This window comes from Gnatocerus cornutus, chromosome 2, assembly GCF_029298725.1.
Source record: "Gnatocerus cornutus isolate USDA-ARS CGAHR chromosome 2, icGnaCorn1.1, whole genome shotgun sequence".
Classification (NCBI taxonomy): Eukaryota; Metazoa; Arthropoda; class Insecta; order Coleoptera; family Tenebrionidae; genus Gnatocerus; species Gnatocerus cornutus.
In genome coordinates this window covers 20,120,171-20,136,312 of record NC_142234.1, presented here as the reverse complement: position 1 = coordinate 20,136,312, position 16,142 = coordinate 20,120,171, and the positions used below count along the sequence as shown (strand labels likewise).

The 16,142-nt window shown below is 36.4% G+C and overlaps 1 protein-coding gene across 6 annotated transcripts; it reads right to left on the bottom strand.

Moving 5' to 3' along the window:
• Nucleotides 1–3,452: 3,452 nt before the first annotated feature.
• wde (Fibronectin-III type domain-containing protein windei) lies at nt 3,453–15,740 on the bottom strand. Of its 6 annotated transcripts, none has more exons than XM_088050810.1 (6): nt 15,440–15,740; nt 8,023–8,181; nt 6,954–7,970; nt 4,723–5,309; nt 4,205–4,670; nt 3,453–4,036 (listed from the first exon to the last, which is right to left on the bottom strand). In XM_088050810.1, exons 1-6 carry the CDS (start codon nt 15,456–15,458, stop codon nt 3,543–3,545), a joined length of 2,742 nt encoding a protein of 913 aa, XP_087906936.1. In that variant the 5' UTR covers nt 15,459–15,740; the 3' UTR covers nt 3,453–3,542. The 6 variants fall into 6 exon arrangements, with proteins under 6 accessions (XP_087906936.1, XP_087906937.1, XP_087906939.1 ...); XM_088050811.1 differs by having other exon boundaries at nt 4,211–4,670; nt 15,440–15,732; XM_088050813.1 differs by lacking the exon at nt 15,440–15,740 and adding an exon at nt 13,566–13,742.
• Nucleotides 15,741–16,142: the final 402 nt, after the last annotated feature.

Sequence of the window (16,142 nt, the reverse complement as noted above, 5' to 3'; positions counted from 1 at the left end):
TAAACCTACTATATAATTGTAAAGAGATAAGGCGAGATTAAGTGATTGTGTGATATCCCAGTTGGGTGACTTTTTGTTAACTCTACCTATACGCTAATTTTTATCAGGAAACCCTTTCCAGACTGACGCCCTCATCAATCATTTGATCATCATTCATCCGGCAGCAAGACTGAGAATTTTAACTACATCCCTTATTTTAAATTTGCATTCCCAACTCTACATGTCTGTTCAACAGATACATTCCAGTCAACTCGCAAGTCAGTTCTGAAAATGGTTTCTTCATTTTGTTAACAACATCGAAATGGAGTCTTGAGTTGTGATTGTTTCGTTTCACTCTGCAATAAACTTCCATTTCGAGCGACGTAGTATAACTACTCTAAATACTCATATTAGTAATAAGAAATATTGTACTAAGTGCAGCTAAAATCAATGAAATTTGTTTGTTTCGATGTGTTACTAAAATAAGTTAGCTCGATCTCTTCAAACGGAAATGGTATAGAAATATACGAAAAATTATTTAAGTGCCATTGATAGTCTAATGATATTTTAAGTTTTTTGTTACTATGTTTTAACACTGCATTTTAGTATGTTTATTACTCACTCGCAAATTACAATAGTATGAGAGCCTAATTTTAGTACCAAGTTACTAAGGGTTCCAGTGATACGTTAATTTAAAAAATCAAAATTCAGATCCTTGGTAACTCTGAAGAAACAGTTGTATCAAATAAGAGCAGAGCCAAAAGACTGGGATATTAATGAACAGGGTTTTTTAAATTGTCTTGTAAATGTTTTTAGTTAGATATTTGGAAACCTATGCATTTTACGTGTTTGAAACGCCCTAATTTCTGTTTGTGAGACAATCTCTAAATCAAATGTGTCCATTTTGTAGACTGTTTTAAAAAGTTTATTTGTATTTTTAAAAGTATTAATATTTTAGTTGCTCGAGTCTACAGCATGGACATTACATATTCGAAAAGTTTATCTAATGGTATATGTGTTTATAAATCGAAACTATTTTGCGTCCAGCGTACTTTGAATAAGAGAATCATTTCAATTTTTTTTAACTACAACTACTCACAGTAACCTCAATAATGCCATTACACAATGACAGTTACTAAATGCTCAACCAATGTACAATAGTCGTATTTTTTTTAAACACATGCAATACAAGTATTTGCTCAAAAGTACAAATACTGTAAATAATAGATACCGGAATTGTTTTATATTATAAATATATTCTAATAGAAATATATGAATTGATTCTCTTTGTATTGCATATTAAATAAATATGAATGTATTTGTTAAACCCAATTTTGTTATATCACTTTCCCTAACTTCCTTTCCATCATACGCTGCTCGACAAAAGTTATGGACTTTAATAATATTCGAAAGGTTAAATTGAGCTGATTTGCATATAAAAGACACAGGTCCTCTAACAAGCTACGAAATTGCTTTTGGTGAGGGAAATCTTCATTGAAACAATTTGGAATAAACTTGTCTTTGGTGAGAATTCTATTCTATCAATTTTTTTTTGCACAGTTCTTCGCTATTCGAAAGATTTTTCGTAAATTTCCAGTTTCTTTTCTTGGGATATACATATAGTTTTCGCGAAAAAATCGACCATCGAATTTTGCGTATTTGAGGGCGAATTCTAAATGAAGATGAGCTGAGAAAAACGAGGGCTTTAACTTTAAAAATTTGAAAAATGAAAATCAACTATCCGAAACTTTAATCGACCATAACTGTTATTTGTTGGCGGTGTAAATTTTAAGCCAAATTTGAAATCTGCGCAAAATTCTGCGTAAATGAGCTAAATAACGCAAGTTTACTTCAAAAAATAAGCGAGATATCGATATCAGAAGTTTGGCATGAATTTTCACGAAAAACTACAACTTTCGACTTTTGGAAAATTTAAGAACTATTTCTTATGTAAAAAATCGCGAGAAAAATGATGGCGCAAACCCCATCTCAATATCTGTAATAGTTTCCGAAATATTGAACACGAATTGTTTCGAACCTTCAAAAATTTGGCACTTTGGCGACAATCCAAAAATTCAAAAGGCCATAACTCAGTTATTTGTTGACGAAGATTAAAAATTCTTGCGGCTTTGGATTCAGCGTGATTTTCTGCGTAAAAGTGAGCTAAAATTTGTTGAGTTTACTTACTAAATAAAGGAGGTATTGGCCAAAACCTGTTTTGCAGAAATCATTTTGGGGTGATTTTCAATCACTGTTTTCAAGGTGAAAACGACGTTTAATACCTTTGTGTTTACATCAGTCGAAAGAGGAGCTCGAGATCTATCTACTGGCCAAATTTGAGATCGATCAGACAAATAGTTTACGAGTTATGGTCAAAAATAAAAAAAATTTCATCGTTTTGAGTCGGATTTTTTTTTCGCGAAAAATCGACTAACGAATTTTGGGCTTTTGAGCACTTTTTCTAACGTAAAATGAGCCGAGGAAAACGATGGCGCAAACCACACCTCAATATCTCTAATGGTTTCCGAGATATTTAACTCTAAAAATTAGGAAAAATGAAAATCAACTATACGAAACTTTGATCGGCCATAACTCAGTTATTTGTTGTCGAATCAGAATTTCAATCCCAGATTCGGAATCTGCGGAAAATTCTGCGTAAAAGTGATATATAATATCTACTCCAAAAAATAAACGGGATATCGATATCAGAACTTTGACAGTTTTAGTCATGTATTTTTCTAAAAAACTCAAATTTTCGATTTTTAAAAAATCTAGGAATGATTTCTTAACTAAAAAATCGCGAAAAAAATGATGACAAAAACCTTTTTCTACGAAATTGCTTTTGGCGAGGGAGATCTTCATTGAAACATTTGGGAAAAAACGAATTAACTTCATTGTCTTTGGTGTAAATTCTATTTTATCGACTTTTCTTTGCAGTTCTCCACTATTCGAAAAATGTTTCTTGAATTTCCAGTTTCTTCTCTTGGGAAATACATGAAGTCCAATAAAACCTCATTCTCAGTATCTCAGTTGGCTTTAAAATGTTGTCATGTCTTTGATTGGAGAAACAGTTTTTTGTTGTCAAACTGAGAATTTTGTTAAAATTTTAATAAAAGATCTTCACATTTTAAACCAATTTCCATAGAATTGGCAGCTGTCAAAGTGACAATTCCAAAGATTAACTTGAGGATGAATTTTTATTTAATTTCTGGAAACGTATCGCTTAGAGTCCTTCACACCTCTATTTAGAAATGTTATGTTAATTTTATTATTGGGTGAAAGTTCCATAAGCAAACAAAAGAAAATTCGCGTGCCAAAATAGTTGGACAAAAAGTTTTAAGATCTGGATAATAAATAAACACGTTTATTGTGTAACGTTAATCCGTTTTTTTCTGAATTGCCTGCACGGAACTTCTAAATAAAAACGTGCGTTTTTCACAGCCCACGATTGTAATTTACCATCAAAACAAACATTTTAATTCTTAATTACTTTAATACACAGTATAAACATAAATTATCAAATGAAAAACATGATGTCTACCTACCTACAGACATGAAATTATTTACAAAGAGATTTCTTCAGGCTCACTAAACATTCCAATTCTCTTATGAATATCTACAGGACGCACCGCAAAATAATATTTATTTTTGTCGGCAAACTGAGTAAGCGTGCAAGCCATAGGCAAGGCAAGAGCTTTAACATCTCCAACTTTCCTCCACATGTCGGTACTGGGCATACCGCTAGTTTCTTGATATGCATACAGTTGGTAACTTGCAATAGTTTCGTACATATCCAATTCGTACGGCATCTTCCACTGCAAGATTATACCAGTTTCGGTTTTTCTAATGGTTAAGTGTGGCTTTGGAGGAATTGGCTTTAGCGCTTTTTCTGAAACAACTCGAACGATAGGCGGTGTTGGTAACGGCGCTGGGTGTTTATTGGCGGCTTTGAGAGCTTTGTTGGGTTGTAGCGATTTTGGGGGAGGAACGGTTTTGAGCTGAATGGTATTGGATTGTTTTGGTATGACAGACACTGCGGAGCCGTTTAGAGTAGACGCTGAAAAAAAAAAACAAAATGAGAACACAGTAATGAGAATAGTACAATAGTAGATACATTTCACTCGTCTGTAAATATCGCTTCTAGTTCGATAAAACTCAATTTTTACGCCCTTGTTACATAAAATATTATTCGCTCATGCATCCAAATTAGAAAAACAATATATACCCTTACTTAAGACTCCGTTGGCGGATTGGAAGTTAACCACAACAGCTTTCGGTCCCCCCAAAGAGGAAGTTAGCACATTTTGGGGCGATGACTGAACAACATACATAACTTGTGGTGTGCTGGAATTCACCATCGACGTAATGGGAGAGATTTTTCCTTGAGACGTTGCCAATCGAATCCCAGTGGTGGCGTTAACTCGCATCGGAGTGGTTCTTAAAGGAACCGCGATATTCTTTGGAGACACTAATTTCGCGGGGGTTTTAGATTTATCCCGTCTGTCGTCTTCGTCCGTTAGATCAATGACAGAAGCAGTAGACGATGTTTTAGGCTCTCCAGGCTTTCGGTTCGGTTGGTTTGGAGTCTTTGGATCGGTGGAACCAACTCGGCGGTTTTGCAATGCTTGCGACAACAAAGGAGTGTTGGGTTTTGGCAGTGTTTGCGACTTTTGGGATTGATTCATCGAGACCTACGTAATCAATACAGAAATAAAAAGTTTTTGTTATATTAAAAAAACTCACTTGTTTCATAACGGCGGGCGTAATGGAATTCGTAGCGACTCTAGCAGTTCTGTTTTGCGGGGACAGCGCCTTCTGGCCTGGTGCGTTGGAGTTAAGTTGCCTTCTCTTCAGATTAGCCTCAAAAATTGGAGTGAATTTCACTTGCAACCCCACAGATCTTGTGATTTTCAGAGGGTTGAGCGGTTTCTGAGTCGCATTTTGTTGTTTCAAATCGTTCATTAGCTTTTTATTTACGATCTCCAAATCTCGGGCTTGTTTCGCCAGTTGCTGAAGCTCTTTTCTCATGCTTTCGATTAATTGCTCTTGTTGTTTTAACACATGATGGACGTCTCCTACATTGCTCTTATGCACAATAGATTCACATATCTTCTGTACACAGAATTCTTCTAAGTCGTGCATAGTCAGTCTTCTATTGTGTTTTCTAGATTTCATGAAATCCGATAACGTTAACAAAGTCTTTAATGGCAGTTTTTCTTTCGGTTTTTCAGTTTCTTTAGTTTCGACTTCACTCGATTTTTCCGTGCGAGACTTTTTTGTTGGACCATCTTCGGGGTCTTCTAGCGGTCGCTTTAAGGAACTTGTGGAGTCTGGGAAAATAATTACCGTATGATTGATCAATTTATGTAATATAAAAAAGTGTGAAGTTGCTGTTTGATTGTGTTTTGTCACTAGAACTTACGAGGTTTGCATTTACAGCACCGAAAAGACAAAAAATTCATGAAAAAGTTGACAATCAAATCTGCCCATCGACCACGTAACGCACGATTCAGAAAAAAACATCTGATCAACATCACAGCTTTTTTTTTGTTTTATGGCACATTATAAAAAAGTTGTCCTTAAATCATTTTAGGCCCTTGATTCATAAATATGTACTTCAAGGTCAGAATCTGTCAAAATTGTGGAGTTTTAGTGCAAATGTGAGACTTTATGAATTGCGTGTTAAAATAGGTACTAGTTTATACACAATCCAATGCCTAAATCCTCTTGTGTACCAAAGTTTCAAAATTTTGACAAATTATGGCCTTGAAGTTAGCCGGCCAAAGTAAATTACACGTCCAGTTCGGCGATTGGGATTTATTTCTCCCCACCATAAACTATCAGTGGCGCCGCCATTTTATTACACTAATTTGGAAAGTGACCGCCGGAATTCTAGCGTCAATGTTGTCGATACCTAACAATCGACTCTCCATTTGGAAAAGCTTTTAAAAAAATGTAAATGACGTAAAATTTTGATAACAGACATGTTAATTTCCATAGAAAATTCTTGTACTTCCCCGAGCCTTCATAAAAGTTATATTTCCTAAATGCTAAATATATTCTACAAAAAACACTATAATTACCATTTTTTCTTTGCTCTTGTGGCTCTAAATCATATGTGCATTCAATAATTGTTACAACTAATTCACTGTCAATGTCAATTTCAATGGAAACCATTTTGAATAAAAAACCCTATGATTTTTATCGAGATTCTTATGCATATCTTTATAATTTTGGATTTGTCAGGTTGATCACCATGCTCCAATCTTTTCTTTTCTATTTTAAATATGTATTTAGTACATAATAGATATCTCAAACCATAAAAGCAAAAACTTGTATTTAATTTGTAATTATCCATTTTAAAGTTAATAATAATTTAGTGTAATTATTTGCACTAATGTTACTTTAGCCACTTCTAAGAAGCTTAAGGCACTTCCATAAATTTGACAACTGACTTCTAACATGAAACTGACAGTAATTTTGAAGTGTATAAAACAAAAGATATAATTGCGAACTGATAAATTACTTTGGTAAATATTTTTGTAATGTTGTTATTACTATGATGGGCTGATTTTAACAACTAATCATAGCAACAGCAATAGAATTAAAGCTCTCTTAGCAACGAGGTCGTTTTTTACAAAAAACCAAACGTGCTAACTTTAAAAAGTTAAATAAAATCGGCTCAAAGTGTTCTTGATTTCATTATTTTTAATGTATATTTTTAATCGAATTGAATGTTCATTTAATTTCCATGACTTTCTCGTGATTCTCGTCATTTTGAATGTCGCAGGTTAATTCAGACACTGTAGGGAAGTGTATCAGTTGTCAAAATAGAATTGTTTTTTTGAATTATTAACAATTTCCCCGCTTTTTTTATTGTTTTGGCTTTCATTACTCAATTTTTTATCAATTTTTTAACTAAAATAATAAATGGCCACCCATTGTTATTCGGATGTATCTTTATCGCGACTTACCTTCGTTGTTCTTATTCTCTAGCGTGTCCTCTTCAGAAACTATTTCTCTCCCATCAACATCAACTAAATTACCAGTAACTTCATCTAATCTACACTCTGTCGCACTGTTTTGGACACTACCCGTACTCCCACTGTCTTTTTGTTCATTAATCACCGCAACAGTTTTATTACTTTCGCTCTCCCCATCACTAGCATTGTCTTTAGTAGCATCACAATCTAATTTTAAACTCGCTTCTTCAATATCAACATCTTCATTCTTTAGATGATCTTCGTGTTTATCTATATCCATTTCTTCCTCTTCTTCTTCCTCGTGGTTTTCTTTCCCGTTACTGCACTCCTCCTCCATCTTCTCCTCTGTTCTGTCATCAAACTCTTCTTGTTCTTCTTGGTTATCTTCAGGGTGTGCTTCATTGTAGGCGCTTTCAGCATTGTCTTCTTCTGCGTCTCTAATTATACTAATATCGAATAAATCTTCAGAGTCTTCGCTATGTTTTGGGAAATCATCGGATTTTTCCTCTTTTGATGACTCGTCGGATGATTTGTCTTCTTTTTCTTTTGATTCTTCAGTGGGGGCTTCCTTTTTTGACTCTTTTTGCACGGGACTACTGCTCTCTGTTGATTCTTCTTCTGGTTTAACTTTCGTTGAACTATCATCTATTGCACTGGCGTCGGCAGCACTAGAACGTCCTTCTATATCTACATTAGGAACTTCACTCTTCTCAACTTTTTTTTCTTTCTTCGCATCATCACTTTTCACCACACTCTCCGAACTTTCTTCCTTTTTGACATCTTCTGTTGGTACTTCCGTACTGTCTTTCGCATCAACGCCATTTTCAACAACTGGTTCGACCCTGGAAGGCTTTTCTTTAGATTCTTTTTTCTCTTCATCCTCATTTAATAACTGATCTTCTGTTTGTGAATCTATGTTTTCCAAGGCTGCGGGAGTTGTTTCGAACTTGTTCAAGATGTCATCTTCAGTTTCGGCACCATTTCCATTTCGGACTGGTTCTTGAACTTCTGAAAGAGAACAAAATTAGGGAAAAAATTAATGGGGTCAACGAAAAGTTACTTGAATCTGACTCGTCGTCATCTAATGGAAGATGAAAGCTTTCTTCGTCAGAGTCCTTGTCCTCCCGGTGTTTGTAGGTGTCAAAGACTTCCAAAGTCTTGGTTAGGGTCGTCATTTCTGATTGATTATTCATACAGTGATCCAGTGATGGCATCATCACTAAAACGGTTTTGGTTAGTCATCATAATGAAAAAAAAAAACAGACAAAGTGAGGCGTCATTAAATTGGAATGTTTTGTTAGGAGTTCCCCAAGGTACTGTCTTAGGTCCATTGCCTTAAATGTCCCAAAAATATAAGGGATGATGCAGCGGGAGACCGTTTGTGGGGGATCACCCTGTATATGTGACTTAAAATATTGATCTAAAAGGAGTTCCAGAGGTATTCATTTGAGTATCTGTTGGTAATTCCTCACTGTTATCTGTCTGTTAACGTAGCTAAGAAGCTTTGACAGTTACCGCAGAAACAACGCATTTTATACATGACAGATGTAAAATCTAAATATAAGATGACGTCTTTTATCATACTATACACTCCTATTTAATGTAATCTACACTAATGTACAGTCGCGTCTTGATTATATAAGAGGGTACTGTTGCGGTTGTGAAATTTTGCTCAAAGTATTCAGTTTCAAATGATGTGAAGAAAAATTTGTACCCAAAAATTTAATTTAATTTTTTTCCTGCTCTCCCGAACCTCCAAATTAAATTTAGCTAATGGAGAATTGTGCTCTGGAGAATTCTTAATCTGAGAACTATTTTCAAAGTTCCATGTTATTACAGCATTAGCAAAAAATGGAAAAAAAAATTGAAAATTTAAAATTTCCCGCTCGAAATTTCGAAATTTGTGACTGCGAATTGAAGATCTGTCACTGTGTAACGTCGCCTTGTGCCTAAACTAAACTTTTTACTGCCAATATGCCTTCCCATGGTCCATGTTTACCTTTGGCATTATCCACGCACAGGTATATTTAAAAAAGTACGGTTAGTTCAGGCGGGAAGTTTGAAATTTCAAGTTTTTGATTCGATTTTTTTAAATAATGAATCCCGAAAATGGATCTCGGACTCAATAGAAAAATCTAGTAGTCGGTCGATGGTATTTTTTTCGAAACAAAAGTCGTAAAAAAGTACTCATAAACACCGAAAAATGCAAACAGATAAAATAATAACACAAGAACTCAACAGTGTGATAACTGATAAATTTAAAAAAAGGGTCAATATATGTCCGTTGCTTCCCTATATTTTGCTTTGAGCCCCCGCGCTCCCCCCGACTGCGCCACTGTGAAGGCCGCCCTTCAACCTCCCCAAGCCCTCATACACTTGGAGGTTAACTCCATGCCAACCCGGCGTTATCGACCGCGTTAGCCAAATTCTAATAAAATATTACTTTGCCGTAAAGTAGGCTTAATTGTGGAACTATCATGAAAAGTACGTCGAATTGTAAGTTCCCCCTCCACCCTCTGTCAGTTTTCCGAAGTTTCACTGTACATATTTTCGAAACATGAAACAGTAGGACCCTAAAAATCGTACAATTTTGAGACGTAAAACCCAAGTTTAGATAGCGTCAGCCCAACCCGAGAGCACGTCTAGACAAAGACTAAACTAAGGTTAAATACACTAAACGTGTCAACGACCTTACCGAATGACCACGAAATATTTCATAAAAATAGCGAAAAATGTCGGAAAAACGATACTATATCACGTTGACTACTTGACACTGATGCTGGCACTGTACTCCCCCCTCCCCTCCTACCGCCGCAGTGAATTATGGGAGGAAATTATATATTCCGACGAAATATAGCACTATACTTTTACCCCGTACCAAGTTTTGGCTCAAAAACGGGTCGTTTGTGGATTTTTCTTCGACATCACCTCGAATTAAATGGTAACGGTAAAATACTCACGAGGAAAGTTAGAGACTGCAGAGCAGATCCGATATTCTACAATGCTGCATTCTACTTTTATCCGACCATTGCGCCTGCGTGGCAACCATGAATAAACCTGCTCTTGGTACGAAAAACATGGGGAAACACTATAGTCTCTATATTTCATCCCTTTTGTTTTCTTCATCACTCATTTTCGTATTGTGGTGGAATTGCATGGTCCCCTTAGCCCGTCAGCAGGAGCGCAAGAACCCGACTTGGCCCTTTCACGGATTAAAATCCGAAGTTTTTCAGATTTGGGGCCAAGTTAAACTACGAACTGTGATATACGAATATCCTCTAAACGTGGGTGTGGACGATAGCCAACTTGGCGCTCGGCTAGAAAGTCCGCAATTTAGTACGCTGGACATGGACGGACTCGGCGGTGGGATAATTTTCGTTAATAAACGAGCACGTTTTTTCAATTTGGGGCAACAACTTTTTGTTGTGAAGACAACGAAAAGTAAACAAAAAGTGGCAAAAGACCCCCATGATCGATACTCGCCGACAACGATTCGGGGCTAGGAAAAACGCGAAAAGCAAACGGGATTATCCCACAAGAGTGCATCCCAAAATCCGAAACGGAACATCGAAACGAAAAAATCGTTAAGAGATGTTCTGAAGGTCGAACAAAAGCTACGCATGCGTACCCCGGTGACCTCATATTTAGCGTTTCTTGTTTCAAATATCCAAATTGGCAACAGATTGGGTCAATTTGTGATGATAAGACGAAAAGATTAGAAAACGGGGGGGCTACTCTGGGCGAATTTACCTTAGGTGCTATTTTTAACTCGACCTTATTGTAGAAGATGACTTTCAGAAACGTCGTGCACTTTATCGCTAATCACGGTTGGGGCTGGGGGGGCACTGGGGTGCCATAGGGGTACAAAAACAACAAGGAAGTCCTTGGTTATATCGAAAACTAGAACTATATAGAGATTCCCATATGTAACATTAAAATATTAATGTTAGTCTAGCACTAGCATCTTGTTTCTTTAATAAAAAAAAATAAATTAGTTAATTTGGGGGGCTTTGTGGTCCATTTGGAAAAATCTCCGTCCTTTGTCAAGTGCCTCATTACGTAAAAGGAGGCGTTGCGCTACGTTATGCGAATAACGCGTCATCACGACGCAATAGATTGTCGCTACTCCCCTTCGCAATCACAATGGAACATTCCACTTCGCTGAGATATATTCTTTTTGATTTCGTTGTTTTTAAGCCCCTTTTAATCGTCTTTGAAAAAAAATATGTATTTATTACAAAAGGGCATTAAAGGGACACCACTTGGTGCCTCCATCTGGGATTTATTTTCATACCCCGAGCCAAAATACGACAAAACAACAGTTTGCTTCGTAAATATGGAAATAAAAGTGAGCCACCAAGCGCCCTGGAACTGGCGATTGTCCGTCTGACCAAAGAATATTGAAAGGGGCTATCGAACGCATCGCACCTACTCTTCAGATAAAATCGATATCGAACGTTTGTTTTCAAGATGTCAACTCCGGCCCTAAAGACCAACGCGTTGTTGCCCACTTTACATCAAGACCTACTCAAATTATAATAACTTAATTAAATTATAGCCTTCTGGACGCAACAAAATTAATTTTTTTGTGGTGCAAAAGTCAAAATATAAACCCAAAAACCAAATCCACTTTATGATTGACCAAAATCGCAGCCAGATCGGTCGAGTCCATTCGAGAGGCGTAGGGGAGAACGGTACAGTAATGTATGAATGCGAACGGATCTGTTTTTGCCGCAACTCTGCAACTTTTGATCGGAATTGCCTCCCAACAATATAATTATTTCTCCAAAAACCCCAACAAGAAATTCCCCCAAAACCCAGGAAATGGAAAATTTCCGAGCGGGGACACCGCCATGTTGATTAGTTTTTCCAAGGACACCGCAAGTCAATACTCAGCAACCAAGGACATGTTGTACATGATAAGATAACAGTTTTACAAAACACCCGGTAGATATACCGGCGTTTCTAACCAAAATAAATTGTAGCCTTTTACGGGGATCCGGTACAGTGGGCTAAATATACCGTTGTTCCCCTTCAGGTGTTGCATTTATTCGCGGTTTCGTAAAAAGCGTGCAAGTAGAAATGATCAAATGACGACTAATTCGGGTCCACAGCTGTTTGTTTTTGGAATGACCTTGAACTAGAGTGGACAAAGGCAATTTGGTGTTGTTCGACGAGAATAAGAACTTGTCGTGATTCTAGAACTATATAGGAAAACACCAAAATATTTTCCCAGCTATTGACGTCATAATTTTAATTATTTTGACTTTCTACGAGCTTCTACGCAACGTAAAACTGGCAGCGTCGCACGAGGTAAATGAACGCGACTCCCCTCTGTCCGGCCAACTTGAACTCGTCGAAGCTGTTGAACATACAGTAGACTACAACAAGATGGCCGCCATGGAAAATTTTAATATGTTTTTCGAAATTAAAAATGTTTATTTGGAGTTGAAACGAAGTCGCCAAAGTCACTAATGACCTCCAGGGAACGCAATTATTCAAAAAAGTGGAGAAAAAGGCGATGCTAATAAAATGTACAGTCGAAATTTCGAAAGAGGATATATTGAAATTATCTTTTTAGAAGCACCGGTTGAAAATAATATGTTGTTTATAGTTGTTCTGATTGAATTCCATCATTGGGATGTTTAAGGGCCACAGAACATAAGACTATTCAGATATACATACGTATGCCGCCATATTTACCATGTAAAGAAATCCAATTGTACACACTTCGTCGCATTAGGTTATAATTTAATTATAAATAAGTTGAATAAACTTTAATTTATGTGATAAATCTAAATAAATATCAATTGAAGCCATCGGTAAAATACTTCTTAGTCGAGAAATTTGTTAGAATCTTTGGAAATTACAAAATTTCGACTATTTGAAACAATACAAATGGCCTTTTGTGTTTTGAAAAGACGACAACAATACATGTAAAAAGAAAGTTAATATTATCTGGTAATAAGAAGGTTAAATCTACTACCTATATTGCAGTTAGAACAAATAACAAATTTTACTAGAAGTATGTCGTTCTGAAATGTTACAAATCGGCGCCATCTTCAAAATCTAGTAGCCCGCCGCCATCTTGAAAGTTTTCCGTATCATTATCAGCTTAGCAGTCTTTCTAAAAACATTTTGATCTTTGTGAAATTCTAGAATTCGTAAAGTGCAAAGCTCGCTACTGCTCGTTCGACTTCGGTTTGTTATTCCCCCTTCTCAATTCTAGTAGCCCGCCATATTGAAAGTTTAACATCACTGCTTGTCTTTCTAGTACCCAATATAAACAAACTGTTACAGGTACTAATACTAGAACGCTTACTCAAAGTCGGTTTTCGTCCCTATAGTACTTAAGTTCCTTTATAGTATACTCGAGGTAAAGTAGAAAGCTCGCCATCGTTCGTGTATGTTCGGGTCGATACTATATTCCCTCCCAATTCTAGAACTCCGCCATTTTGAAAGTGTCACCATTTAACCTCATTTTAAATTTCTAGTATGTATTTACGGATTTAAATAAGAAAAAAAAATAGTACAGTACTATTTGAGGGGTGGCATGACAGTTCTAGGCGAAAAAGTATGGTTATGATTTTTTTTTAAACTTACCCCAACGAATCAGTTGTGGAACATTAGCGCGTTTTTCAATTTTCCGCATAAAAATAAAATTCACATTTCGTAATAATTATAGAAAACACAAAGTGCCGCCACTATCGCTTTGACTGTTCACCGTACTCTCTGTCATAAAAAGCGATGTCGAGAAAGACTGAATTAGCGGCGTTGCCAAACGTTGGAACGGTGCTATCCGGCTACGGCGCAACCAGTACGCGCCTTGTATTGTACCCTATTCTGATAAATGTTTAGCAAGTTGACGTGGTTTTGGGTATAATGAGGAATGTTTCTTCTTCTGATCCCTTTCGCGATGGAACTGTTCATCCATTTCAATCGACGCGTCTCTAATTAATCTCTTAATTATTTCTCCCCTACATCGCTTTAACACCTACTAAACTAGACCAGTGAAGCAATTCTTGAAACGGATAAAGAAAGAGAAGGGCATAGTAAAAATAGCAATATTGAGCTCCCTCCCAACACCTGCTTCTATCCAAACCCCTGTCTATACCGCCGATCGATGCTGGCAAAATCTTTGGCAAATCATTTTGTTCCCTTTTTCACGGAATTTTCGTACTGTACTGTAACTATTAAACAAGTAGCCATCACCATATCCTGGCATCATTAATAATGGAAAGTTCTTCCAACCAGAGGGGTGATTTTTTCTACTTCAAGAACCGGAATTGATCGAAATTGCAGCACCAAGGAAAAATTACAGCAACAGCGCATGTCCTTTGGTCCGGACGTTATCAGGAAAATTCGCCACCTAAGCTCGAGTTTAATGAAAATGAGGAAATGTCTTAAAGTCGTAATAAAAGTACTGTTATAATAACACTAGTACTATAATTATGCAAGTTAGTAAAGGAATTTGCATATACAGAACTTTTTTTTAAAGGTGCCCCACCATTTATTCGGGGCAGCTAAAGAATTTCTGCAATGCATAAAATGTTTACTTTCACGTCCGTTTCGCAGCGTCTTCGGTAAATTCGGTTTTATTGTATAAAACGCGCCTTTGCCTTGTCTGTGCATTAATATTGGAAGTACTACTCTAAAATCAATAATTTAAATTCCTCCGCCCCGAAATTAATCAACCGTACTGTATACAAAGATAATTGTAAAACGGGTCAAAATCTAATCTTTTGACCTACTGAAGATATGTAGGTAGAGCATCATTATAACTATTAATGCTAAGACGGCATTTATTTAAAGACCCCAATGCATCCAAATTTAAAAAATAGCCGAACTGTGCCACCGTCACACTCCAGAGACACGTGATTTCCGCTTCCTGAAGAAAGGACTGCCATTTTTTTATTTGTTGATTATTTAACCTAATGAAATAAATCATTATGCCTACTTCGGTCATGTGTGATTTTCCGATTTACACAATTAAAAAATCTGTTATCTGTTTATTTTTATCGTCACTGTAGTGTCAGTTTAGGTTGCAAATGTCCACTTTGACAGTTATTTCTTTATGTAAAATTTGAATCTTAATGTTTTTTTTTCTTTGGAAATTTTAAGACGACAAAGTTGGCATCATTGTCCCCCCAGAATTTGACGTTTGTCAATGTTGACATGAAATTTGGTGTGTATCAAAGTTACGTAATTAATTAGTGCCCTTTAGGATGTTCCAAGTGAAGTGAAATTTCCCTCAACAATTTAAAAACGGTAATAAACAAATTGCATTCTGACACATTACATTGACAGAAGTGTCATGATCGTCTTTTGTATCTCAGAGCCAAATCACATAACACTTCACCATTTGCAACAGGAACGAATTACACGATAAAAATTTTGGAATTTGTGACCTTGGGCGAAGACTTATTGCAACCTAAACCAACTGTAAATAGTCAATAAACAATAAACATTAAACTTACCGCGATGCTTTTGTTTCATGTGATGCTCCAAATGCGTGCTCTGTCGAAACCCTTTCTCACACTGCCTACACTTGAAGGGGTTCGCCCCCGTGTGTTTCTGCAAATGTTGGTTCAAATTGGAACTCTGCCTGAACTTTTTCCCACAGTAATCACACCTATATGGTTTTTCATTCGTATGAATTCTAAAATGCTGCGATAAATGCGACTGTTGTCGAAACGTTTTTCCACATTCCTCGCAGAAATACGGCTTCTCACCCGCATGGATTCGCAAATGTTGTTTTAAGGAAGTCTCCTGTGCGAAAAGCTTACCACAGTAATCACATCCATGGGTTTTTTCATTCGTATTATGAGTCCTTAAATGTTGTCTTAATCGTGAGTATTGGCGAAATCTTTTCTTACAGTAGCGGCAAATAAATCGGTCCCATGTCATCTTGCAATGAAGTGGTTTTTTTGCAAATTGGGCTACGCGAGGTAAAACTGCAATGTCTAAAAAGATTTTTCTTAGTTCTGGCTGTATACTTTTGGTCGTAGAATTTTGAACGGTGTCAACCGTCAAATGTGAAGTAGCCTTTATGTTCCCCATGAAAAGTCTACTTTGAAGTTTTAAAATCTCAATCATAATGACATAAAGTATTATTCACATTAGTTTCTAGTAGACATAACGTAAAAATCATGACCAAAAGCGTAGCCTGATATTTGGCTA

Excerpts from the sequence above, each read along its gene's own strand:
- wde (XM_088050813.1), bottom strand. The coding sequence starts at position 13,614 with ATGCGGAAAATTGAAAAACGCGCTAATGTTCCACAACTGATTCGTTGG. Across the intron at positions 8,182-13,565 it reads TCCACAACTGATTCGTTGGG|TGATGATGCCATCACTGGAT; the intron begins GTAAGTTTAAAA and ends AAACCGTTTTAG. Across the intron at positions 7,971-8,022 it reads TGACGACGAGTCAGATTCAA|AAGTTCAAGAACCAGTCCGA; the intron begins GTAACTTTTCGT and ends GTTCTCTTTCAG.